The sequence below is a fragment of the Excalfactoria chinensis genome, chromosome 4, assembly GCF_039878825.1.
Source record: "Excalfactoria chinensis isolate bCotChi1 chromosome 4, bCotChi1.hap2, whole genome shotgun sequence".
In the NCBI taxonomy this organism is placed as follows: Eukaryota; Metazoa; Chordata; class Aves; order Galliformes; family Phasianidae; genus Excalfactoria; species Excalfactoria chinensis.
Window position 1 is genome coordinate 69,174,923 of NC_092828.1, and position 12,143 is coordinate 69,187,065.

A 12,143-nucleotide genomic window follows, 5' to 3' on the forward strand; every position below is an offset into this window, starting at 1 on the left:
CATGTTCCTGTATAAGGGTAGGATGAGATGACAGCACTCCCCAGGTTCCGGCTCGCCTCACCTACCTGCACATCAGTCAGTTCATGCCACTGAGCATTAGTGGGGGGAGGAGGGCAGATTTTAGCCTGCAGAGGTTCCTTTGTCATTTCTGGTAGCACCTGCCATAGGGAAATCTCTCTTTACTTCTTGACTGGGCATGGTAAACCAACTCCCAGACCTAATCCTTGCAGGTTAGAGTTGGGATTACCTTCATTTGCTCTCATTATATAAACTGTCATCTGACATCCCTGGGCATTTTGTCCAGTTTGGTTGCAGACCTCCAGCAGGTGTCACTTGTTCAGATGGAATCACTTTTGGTTTCCTTTTTCACACTGCCTCAAGTGCTGGTTTTTGGCTGTGGGACCCACATCAGGCCTGTAACTGGAGCAGCTGGGAAACTCAGGAGCAGACCCTTCAGGCTGGGGCAGCGTGCCTGCCAGGATTTAGGGAGGTCATGCTTTACAACAGCCCAGACTGAGCACGTCAACATTAGCTTTTACGTTTATAACTAGACAAAAATGGAGGAGTGTTAACAGGAATGGCAAAAGAGCAGCTATTTTCACAGTAATGATAGAAGGAACAAAGAATCCATTCCATGTGCTGCAATGAAGACTGAGCTTACCTAGAAAAAGGGGATGGACTAACCGGGTGTTCAGGCTGATGCAGATGCACAGAACAAGTTCTTGCAGTGTCGGTCTTTAAGCTGTTGTGTCTCCCCAGTTCCACTGGGTGTTTGTGAAAGAGGAAGGCAGGAGCACAGGAACTCACTGCTAAAGATCATTAGCAGCACACTGCTGGCTGTCACCCTTATTCACATGCCATGCAGTCTGAACTCTCAGTGTCCCCTCATTATCTTTATCCACTCCAAGGAAGTGCATTATTTTCTGTCTATAGGCAGATACAGGCAGAAATAGCCGTACTCACAGGATTTGGAGAACAAACCAACAGCGTTTTCTACGACTTCTATAATAGCTCCTGCCAGTATAACAGAATCTCACCAGACCAATGTTAGTTTCAGATTTCAAAGCAGTTTTTTATTAGTTTCAGTTTTACATTAGGGAACAATAAAAAACCCACATACATGATCAACAGTACATAGCTTACGTTGTTCCCTGGCTTTAAAGTCATATGTCAAGGTTCAGGCTGTAGAACAGAGCTCACTGCTCTTAAAGCAGGCACATACAGTACTGTCTTGATGCACTATTAGTGCAGACTCGATTGGGCAAATGCAATGGTAGGAGCACCACCTGCCATTAGAAAACTGCATGTACCAATGGAACACTGGTATGGAACTGTAATGTTCTGCCCTGCTGTTCCTATAGCGTTGGTTCTAAGAGACGTTACTGAAAAACCACACTTAGTTCAGCAGTTCCCTCCTTGGTCTCAGAAGTTGGTGAAAGTACGTGGCTAAAGAAACTCCTCGCAAAATGAAACAGAATCTGATACGCGTTTTGCATAGTTAAATTCCTGTCAGGAAAACCCGTCGTCTCTGGGATTTCTTTTTTTCTTGAGCTTTTGCTTTGAGCTGAAGTTACTCAGATTGCTGCCGTTCAGTGTTCAGAGCACCCAGCCATTCCAGATACCCTTCCTTCCCTTCGGTTATTTTCGGTACCATTTCTTAACCTTCCATTCCTCCTGCAGTAATGTGCTGTTCCAGGCATCCACTGCCTCCCTTTGGCTACTCCTGTTTATTTTCTTTAGCTTCTCTCTCCTCTTCCCCCACTTACACTCTCGTCAGTTACTCTTCTCAGCATCTCTGGGCCCTTTCTCATCCTCACCCATCCTGACTTTCTCTCTGATAAAGAGAAAATACCACATTCTTCTCCTCGATGCACCCAACTGCCATTGTTACCTGGAATGCTGCCTCTGAATCCTTTACAAGCATTCACCTCTGAGGTCCTGATTCTTTCCATATATACATGTGGTTGTAACCTCAATAACTCAGTGGTTTTCTGTGCAAAGCGAACAGTGAAAATCCAATCCGCTGACTTGAATCAGCTCAAAAGAAAAGAGAACTAACAGAAGGGAGCAGGATGAGAGATTACAATCTCAATGCAGTAGCACAGATTCCTTCCCTCAAGCTCCCTCTGTTTATTTCTTGCTGTGGAGCTAAACATTTTCACACAGTATCCTCTCGCTGTCACACTCCGCTGTTACAGGAATATTCAACCAGTTTGATGGCATTTTGCTTCTTTAACCCCTTGGCACAGGACTGTCTAATTTCCATTGCTCTCTGCTAACTGCACCGAGAAGAAGTGCCTCCTACCTGTTGGCACCAACGTGGGAGGAGGGGAGTCATTTGTATGCCTCCCATGTAATGCAGAGGCTGCTGTGATAAGCACACTTTAAAAAGCACCGTAGAGCAGCCTGGGTCACTGATTGCTTATGGCAAGAGCAGTTTTGCAAGCAAGTTTTGCACACCCACTGGGTAGGAAATGAAAGGTGTTCTTTCTTCACAGTTTCTTAAGACTTTTTATTTGAAATAAAAGCGAGTAAATCGTGTTTTTGATTGACTGTAATTTTTTTCCTTTCCCTGTAACTTTCATCTTTGTTTCTGTTGTTTTGCTGCTGTTTGTTTGTTTTTGGTAAAAGGTGATCAAAATGAGCGCGGTGCTCGGTAGCAAAGAGACTGAGCCAGGTGGAAATATGTCTGCTTCATTCGGTTGTCCCAGGCCCTGGCACGGACGTCAGGCAGGAACATCAGAGACAGAGAGCCGTTTCACACAGCTTTGCCCACCACTCGGTGTTCGATCTGCGCACAAGCAGATTCCTTGCCTGCATTTCAGTTTCCTTTGAGTACGTAACTGCACATACGCTCTAGCGTGGCTTAGGCTTCTCTAAGTTAAAACTCTGCAGAGGAAAATACTTCATAAAATAACCCTCTATACGTTTTGAGATAAGCTAGTGCCCATGGGAAGTGCTAGGTTAATAACTTTGGAAAGTGCAGTCTTTCTGCACAGCCAAAGAACACAGACAAGCAATGGTGCAGGCGTCTCTGATCTGCCTGCAGCAGTAAAAGTGCCGCTGTAGGGAAGGGCCGATGAGTCCCTCCTTTGATTCTGTGCTGCTGTTTTGTACAAGGATAGCAGTTCTGGAGCTGATGGCTGCAGTCTGAGCACCAGTCAGTCACAAACGACTGCTAACACTGCCTTGGCTTGACACGCTGTAAAAAATGGCTATCAGTTTTAACAACTTTATTTCTCCCCTTAGTAAATTGTGTATCATCATCCTTGAGGTAGACAACCAGAGATATTCCAATATGCTTTCCCCGCACCTTTCAGTATCACATATTTCAAGTAATAAAACTCCTATTTCCAAACACCGTGGCTATCAATTCCACTTTTGCCTGCAGCATCATCCATACTGTATCATGTGTCAAATAAGCTCTTCTGTGTTAACATTTGGCGCTTTACATTCTCAAAGCATATCCAGAAATGAGCTAAATGATGACTGCATCAAACCCTACGATTTAATCACACAATGTCTGTGTAGTTTTATGGCCAAGTTACACGCCCCTGAGAAGAAAGTCTATGTAGAAACACTGGCACCGATAACACTAGTGGATGCAGCTTTATTTTGATGCAATTAGCATAGAAAGCACCTGAAATTATTTATATTTTCTCTTTATAATAGATTAACTCTTTGGATATTTTCATAACTATATTCAGAATACATTTGTTAATATCCATTTGGGAAAGATTATATTTACATACAAATACATGAAGACTTGTTGCTAGAAGAGCAAGCAAGGAAGAAAAGATGGTGCCGAATCCTGTGGCTTATGTACACGGGTAGTGCCTTTAAATCAACTCACACGAGTGTGGGTCCCTTGGTTGAGTAAAAGTTCCGAGTTCTGCTCTGTACTGCATATACGTTTAAGACAAACTACTACTTAAACTGTTTTTACAAATACTCTCTACAGTAACTGTGTCTATTGGCTCAGGCTTCCAGCCCTGAGAGAAACACAAAGTCTGTTCCCTGCCTTTTGTAAGGTCTACCTTACGTGGCTGCAGGCAGCTGCAGGAAAGAGCACCCATTCTCTGCCACAGGACACGACCCCTCTGCACCCTGAACTGCATCAGGCCCCTTCACCAACACTCACTCTTTTGCTGATGGTAAGACTCACACAAGCAAGTCTTCATGGAACAATAATGACTCGCTTAAAATGCGTAACAAGCTAAAAAACAATTCAAAACTGATTCCGATTTGCCATCCAACCTGTGTTTTTATATCTACGTAGAGATGTTGAGAGGCTTCAGTTTGAGATGATAACATTACATTATCTGTAATAAAAGGAACTGCACTCACCAGAGTACAGGAGCTTGTTATACTGGATACATTCTTCATTAAACTTGCTCTCTCCTAACACTATGAATACAGTCTTTGCTCCTGATGTGTTTGAGAAGACGAGCTAAATGTGCTCACGAGATTTTGACAGGAAAATAGAACTCTTTCTTTCTCTGCAAGAATATGAATTTTGATAATAGTGACAAGATTTTTGTAGGTAAAAAGTGCAAATTCATACGTACTGCCTCCAAGCATTTTACACAGCGAGCTGCAGGGAAAACATTCCAAAGCATCCTTCGTTTTGATGTGATTTACCAGTTGAACAGCACATTCTGACCAAGAGTCATAAAGTAAATTTGACTGCTGCCTCCTGATTGTACGGATGCAAAAAACACCTAGAAAGAAAGGGGGAAAAAAAGGGTAGGCTGCTGTCAGATGACGTTTACAACAATGTTTTTAGCCATGCAGGAAAGCTGAGAGAACAGCAGAGTCTCAAGTATAAAGATACAAAAATCACAACCCCATTTTGATTCCATGAGGAACTTTTAAAGATGAAACAGGGCTTGTGCTACAGCTGGGATACATCTGTGGTATATTTCTACTTGGAAAACCACAAAACACCATTTAAAACAATCTAAGCAATCTGGGGGACTAGTTTTTCTCAAGAGGTTTCAGATAGTATTAATCAAGCACTGTAATGCTACATTTAAGAAACACTGCTTGATTTTAGTGCCTGGAATATCGGAGAGTGTTTTGTGGTTTTGTTTTGGTGTTGGTGTGTTAGTTTGGACCCTGATGGCTGCTCCACACGGTATGCCATTTTAGCAGCACAGGAGGGGCAGTCCTGTCTTTGGGCATTACCAGAGCTGGCTCCCAGCCTGCTCACTGCACTTGCTTTGCCCAAATCTGCCCAGATAAACCGTCTGTATTTGCTGTCACCTTTGAAATCAGTGAAAACTATGTGGAAAGCAGCTGTAGCCACATGTGGAATAGCCACAGTGACTGCGGGCTCAATGTCCACATTTGCTTTGGTTGGGAAGGTCATGCTAAGGTAAGAAATAACCCACATAAATAGGCAGTCAAAACATTAAATGGTCTTAGTCTCATAGTTGAGAATGGTTTGGTTTTGTTTCAATCATAACACTGCAGTCATCTCTGTTACCTTGTCATTTCTTTCACATAGAAATTTTAGCTTCTGTGCTTTCTTGTGCATAAATACTCCTTCCAGGTTCCCTGTTTCCACAGAGCGCAGTTCAATCGCCTTCTCTCCCCAGCCCATGACCTGATTAGACTGAAGGTAAGCTATAGGAAGAAAAGAAACACATTTGGTAAGCTAAAAAATGCCAACAATCTACTTGCTTGTTACTATTTGTACACTATTCCTAATTCTGTGTGAGGATTTTTTATCAAATGGAACCCCAAACGCAGATACAGTCATTTGTGAGAGCTCAATCTGCAGCTGGAATGCAGTACTAGCTTCAATGAAGGGATTCATGCACAGAGACTTTGCTGATATGTTTTGAAGGGCTAAATCCTAGCTTACAATGCAGAGCTTGAAAGGAGACTAGCAGCGGTGCTGTAAAGCAGGAGCTGCTGAGGGTGCAGCGAGGCAAGCCTATCCCTGGGGATGCTGCTGGCACATTCGTGATTGAAAAGCAATTTTGGCCAGAATTTCAAAGTTTTCTAATTGTGAGCTTTTTAATTTATTTTTTCCTTTTCTGTAACTCTATTTCTTAGCATTTCTAATGTCTCCATTCTAGCTGTACTATTGCCCTTTGTTTTAACTCCTCTATAGAAGAGTACTGCACAGTACTGCAGGTACCAAAGCAAGATTCCATCCCCCTCCTCTTCAGCTCACTCAAGAGACTGGACCCTTTATTTCTTTTTCCTACAAACATTTCTTTTTGTACTGCAGATTTGAGGAACGAGTGCTGTAAGGCCATGAAAATTAGCAATCTATCAGCTGAAAAACTGATTCTCGCCTTGTTTCTGTCATTACAGATCTGAAACATTTCTGTTTGATAACAACATATTCTGGATGATTTTTCAGTTTACACAGAATCTCCCGGGAAGAGCAACTGATCTTCAGTTTCTCAGACTTATTTTGCAATCTACATTTACTTAAAATACACATTGTATATTCTAGAATCACAAAACGTGGGGAGAAAGCTGTGAAGGGCATCTTGTGCAACCTCCCCGTCAGAGCGGGGCTAAACTAGACAAGGTTACTGAGGATCTTGTCCAGTTATGTTTTGAAGGGCATTAATTTCACAACCTCTCTGTGCCGTTGCTGCAGTGCTTTGTGACGTTCATGGTTAAACATGCCTTTCCAATATCTAACTGGAATTTCTCCTGCTGCAACCTGTGTTTATTTTATATCTCATGCTTTCACAGCACACGTCCAAGAAAAATCTCAGTTGTCTGTCTGTACCCATCCATGATGAAGATAGGTATGTATTGGGTATGTACATTGTGATGTGGAGTAGGGAGCCTGCTTTGGCAGGGGGATTGGACTCGATGATCTCTAGAGGTCCCTTCCAACCCCTACAATTCTGTGATTCTGTAATATGAACTGCTGAGTTTGAGGTAGTCTGAAACCTAAATACTTTTGAATCTGAGACTACAGAATCCCAGAATCATAGAATGGCTTGGGTTGGAAGGGACCTCAAGGATCATGAATCTCCAACCCCCCTGCCACATGCAGGACTACCAACCTCCATATCTAATACTAGACCAGGCTGCCCAGGGCCCCATCCAACCTGGCCTTGAACAACTCCAAAGATGGGGCATCCACAGCCTCTCTGTGCAGCCTGTTCCAGCACCTCGTCACTCTCTTGGTAAAGAATTTCCCCTTGACATCTGACCTAAATCTTCCCTCCTTCAACATAAAACCATTTCCTCTTGTCCTGCCATTATCTACCCTTTCAAAGAGTTGGCTCCCCTCTTGTTTGTAGGCTCCCTTTAGGTACTGAAAGGCTGCAGTGAGGTTCCCCGCAGCCTTCTCCAGGCTGAACAAGCCCAGCTCCCTCAGCCTGTCTTCATAGGGGAAGTGCTCCAGCCCTCCTCCTCTGGACCCCCTCCAACAGCTCCCTGTAGACTAAGGCACCGTTTTTTGGTGTCCTTTTAGCTACTGTCTTCCCATCATTTGTTTTTGAAGATACTGCACATAACACAAGAAGATACTCCGGCACTGTGGAAACATACTGTGCTATTCCCTTTGAATCTGGCAGTTAGATGAGGATAGCGCTGAAGGAGTTAACACCACAGATTTCAAATTAGGCAGAGTTTCAACAGAAGACCTCTGACTATTGTATGTACTGGCTTCCGTGGTACAAAACACATTATTTATGCTCTAGATAGCCAATGCTTAGAAATTATTCTTGCTCAGCTATGAATTGTTTTTTTATTAGTCTGAGATTTGTGGCACTCTGAGATGGTCTAGATGGAATGTGTGCATCTGACTGTGTTTTTAGCTTCAGTGGGTAGCGCCTGCCTGTCCTACATTTTTAATGCAAGCACTGTCTGTTTCTTACAGCCTTGCAGTAAAGTAGACTTAGACCATAAAAGTAAAGATGATACAATATAATACATCTGCTGTTTTTTGCAACCACTGTCGCTGTGTTCACATTTTCAGACTTAGCTTTTAAATACAGCAGACACACCACACAGTTGGGCTATGATTCTGGATGGTGGGACGTTAAGGGAGGTGTAAACAATTGTATACATATATAATTGTTTATATACAATATAAACAGCATGAAGATATTCTGTGGCTACCCAGTTTAGTATGTATGTCCAACATCAAAGAGCTAATCCACTCATAATTCTCCTTCTTATCCATTCTACTTTGTGAAATCTGCACTCAAGTTGTCAGTACCTTATGTCTGTATCGGCTGTATCAGTGCCCTTGGCAGACACCAATTTGATATCATCCTTGCAGCTCTCAGTAATGGCTTAGTCAGGCTATGCTACAACATCTAGGTCATCCAAGACAGAAGGCCTTGGATGACTGGGTCACTCATTCCTATGGCAGAATCAAGAAGATTTTTTCTCAAATTGCATCTGTAGACATACAGATATGCCAACAGAAAGACCTCACTATATGGGGCTGTCCACACATAAGGACCAGTGTATACACGGAAATTAATCTGGAGGGTAGTAGATTGTGAATTCAAAGTTCAGTGCCAAGTCTTGATATTCTTCCCATGTGAGAGCACTTACCCTTGAATACAAGTGTGTCGTGTGGAATGAATTGCCAGCAGATGGGATGTTCAGACTAAAGTCTACATACTCTGGAATGAAAGCTCCTGTATTGTAAGCAAGTTTGGAATAGTTGTTTTGTGCCCACTTTCTACCTCAACAAGCTTTATATCAAAATATCCTCTGCTTCCAGCTGTTAAAATTGAAGTGTGTTTATATTACGGTGCAAGACTGTACTGGTTCCCAGCAATCCTAGGCAGAGAGAGCTGCTCATGTCCTTTGGATAGCTTGGCAGAAAAGGTGTATACCAGTTCAGACCAGGGTGCCAGCACTGATTAAACTAATGGAGCAATGCCAGAGTCTCCCCTGCCTCACTCACATTACCATATATGCAAAAGGACCACAGTTGTGCCTGAGCTGTGGTTCTTGTTACACCATCTATACCAGCATTACTCCCTGGAGATCAAAGAATAGACACCATAAAGTCAGTTTAGGGAAGTGGGATCAAAATCAGTCTCTTAACATCGTGAAAGCATTAAGATTGCTCTAAAACTGGGGCAAGACCACCTACTTGGTGTTTCCTGTTTACACTGTGTGTTTAGCATTAGGCTGAGGAGAAGTGACTGCTTCAATGGGAAATGGTTGAGGGAGGCAGAAAAGGTGAGAGAAACAACTGAGCCATATTGAAGCCATTAGCTTCTATGAAGTGCCACTGATGTGAGCTAATGATCTCTTGCTCTCCCATCAGTAGCACGGGGCAGTCTGAGAAATGCCCTTTGTATCACAGAGCCAGCGCAAGTACTGCTAGAACCTTACTTCCCTTCCTAAGCTTTTCATTTTTGGGTTTTTTTTTCCCTTCAGAAATCCCCCTTCTGATCTAATGCACTGCATGTGACTCGCTGCCCTGAGCAGTTATTACTGATTTATCTGTGCACGAGAGCAAAATCAGGCCAGCTTTTAGCAAAATAACAGAAAGGCAGGATTTTCTGATTAGTATTACAGAAGTAGGGCAGGAAAGGACCTTAATGCACCTTCTCTTCCATCCGTCTCTCTACACCGCACCGGTATCGCTTCTGATAGCTGTTTGTCTCACCTGACCTTAAAAGCCTCTGGTGATGGAGACTCCTAAAATTCCCCAGGTAACTGATTCTGAATCAGACAAGAAGTTAGAAATGAACAAACTGAATATGAATTAAAAGATTCTGACCCGTTCTGGTATGGCTGCGTCGTTACTTCAAATTCCATTTTATGGAGTGCACTGATGTACTGAATTCATTTTTGGAGAGGGTCAGCATATGCACGTGTGAAATTCAGAGCAAAAAAAAACCTCCTTCTGAACTTTGCTCTTCTATACACCTTAGAGAAAATTGCTTCAGGCAAGTATGAGGCTGGGCATGAACTTCTAAAAGCAGAATGGCCAGTGACTTTGCTGACAGTGAAAGACAGCAGCTATTCCAGAACATACAGATCTTAATACAGAGTCCTTCTTTACTTCTAATGAGTCATCGGCCCTTCCAAACCCCATGTGCTGTATGGAATCATGACTTTTATTAAGTCCTTCCTCTTTAGGAAATGCCAGAAACGTGGTCAGGGTGAAGGGCGGCTTGTTTGTGTGCTTCTTTGCTGGAAAAAGCTGGGCAGGAGATGTGAGCAACAAAAAGCATTCAGCCAGAAGCACGTATCTTCTGAGCATGAGTCAGACAGCAAGTATTCCAAGATCTGCTAAGGATGATTGATAAGGCACTGATCCAGTAATACAACCAGCGTTTGGTAGCATAGTTTCTTCACATAAAGTCCCTCTTGCTTTTCTATGTACCCAGCAAAGGAAATCAGAACTTCTATTGGTTCCCCACTCTTTTCGAGTACCTGGTTTTGTGCCAGCCCTCCAAGACATACTGTAAATCATTTGTTCTTCATACAAAAGAGCAGAAAGTGCTCTCAGATCTTATTAACTTGATGTTTCTTAAACCCTTTGTAAGTCTTGTTTTATAGAAAGAAAACATAACAGCTCTATTTATATTTAGCCCTGCACATATGAAATGTCTTTCAGATTAAATGTGGATAGAGTACTTCTACAACTTTAATTTCCCAATGGATTTGAGTTTCCTCTCTCCAATTTCTTATTAACAGATAGGTCATAGAGGTCCCAATTTGAAGACTGCGAGAGCAAGCTATATTTAGTTTCCCTGCCCTAAATCGCTCAGTTATAATATGGGGTTTTTATTTACCTATTTAGTAGTTAAGATACACTAGAGAAGTTTTAGTTCAAAATAATTAAACCAAGACCTGGACAAGGAGCCATCTGTTTACTCAGCTCTGCTAACCTTCCCATATTAAACACTGCATCGAACTCACCCTCTCCTACCTCAGTAGTATAGTTCTCGGGACAGGGTACTACCTCCAGAAATGTTTGCTCCAACCACCATCTGTAGGACTGCTCCACAATACTGTGTCAGAAGTGTCGGGGTAATTTTGTACTGACGGCTTTCTGTGCAGATGAGTATCTTAGTGACAGAAGAAAAATGGCTGCATGGATGCGTGCAGAGTGCCCAAATAGCACTCTTAAGATGTAACCAATCTCGAGAAACTTGAGATTATCACAGCTAGGCAGCTGCAGACAGAACTCAGAGTAATGAGCTGGCACAGAGGATCACGTGCTCAGCTGGCCCAAAGCAGCGATGCTTTATTCACTTCAAGGCAAGGAAGCTTCTGCTGAATTGGAGGCAGCGTGACTCCCAGGCACAAGAATGCTTGACAAGCCTGTCTCACATCTCTGTGGGTTTGATGATTCAGTACTTCCAGCAGTGGCAGTACAAGGGACTTAAGCTCCCTCTGGTCCACTGCTGTGGTATTCCTGCAGACTGTTCAGCTGAAGTAAGAGAGCTCTGAGGGCAGTCAGGGCCCAGTGTCACAAAATGCATATTTCTAACTAGGAGTCATAAATATAGGCACCCATTCTTGCAACATCTCCCTTTCTCGAGCACAATGTAAAAAAGCCCTTTGTTCCTTTGAAACGCTTTGGCTAATTATCTAGCAACAGTGACCAGCTTGCTACTTGTATTAAGGCTTAAGGAGGAAGTTCCCCAAATGAAATTCATCTGTAATTCTTCAATGCAGCTTTCAGTTATGTTCAGTACTTTGCTCTAGAACTCTTCCTCCCCTCCCTGAGTAATTGCTCTTTGATTACTGATTATTTCTTATGGTATGTCTAACATTAATTCGGAAGGGGTGTAAAATACAATTTATATGTGTGACTATGAGATATTCATATGAAAAACAGTGAACTGACTTGATAGATTTTAGTTATCTTCCGCAGCTCCAGATATGGGCTGAAAAGCAGAAATAGGCAAATCCGGAGGAAGGAAATACTATACAGTTGGCTTATGACTTCACACCTCGTTCTTGGAAGTGAAACAGTTTTGGTGCTGAATTTTATTCTAACGGTGCAGAAAAAGCAAGTTCCCTTGTAGCAGTCTGTGCTCCAGTGACTGGTTTCATGCTCTCACTACAGTTAAAACTCTCCACAGATGACAGCCCTTCTACTGACTCAGGGGTGTTACTCTGCTGACTGCAATGGGCTTTTCCTAAAAGCACCCAGCTAGAAGTGAAAGGGAGAA

At 42.8% G+C, this 12,143-nt stretch overlaps 1 protein-coding gene across 1 annotated transcript in view; it reads right to left on the minus strand.

Annotated features, from left to right (window-relative positions):
• Positions 1-1,051: 1,051 nt before the first annotated feature.
• NRK (Nik related kinase) overlaps positions 1,052-12,143 on the minus strand; it is a 90,258-nt gene continuing 79,166 nt past the window's right edge. The window contains exons 30-31 of the mRNA XM_072334225.1: positions 5,489-5,628; positions 1,052-4,721 (exon numbers count right to left, since the gene is read on the minus strand). Coding sequence (XP_072190326.1) covers positions 4,638-4,721; positions 5,489-5,628 — 224 coding nt within the window. The 3' untranslated portion in view covers positions 1,052-4,637. The remainder of the gene's footprint in view (positions 4,722-5,488; positions 5,629-12,143) is intronic.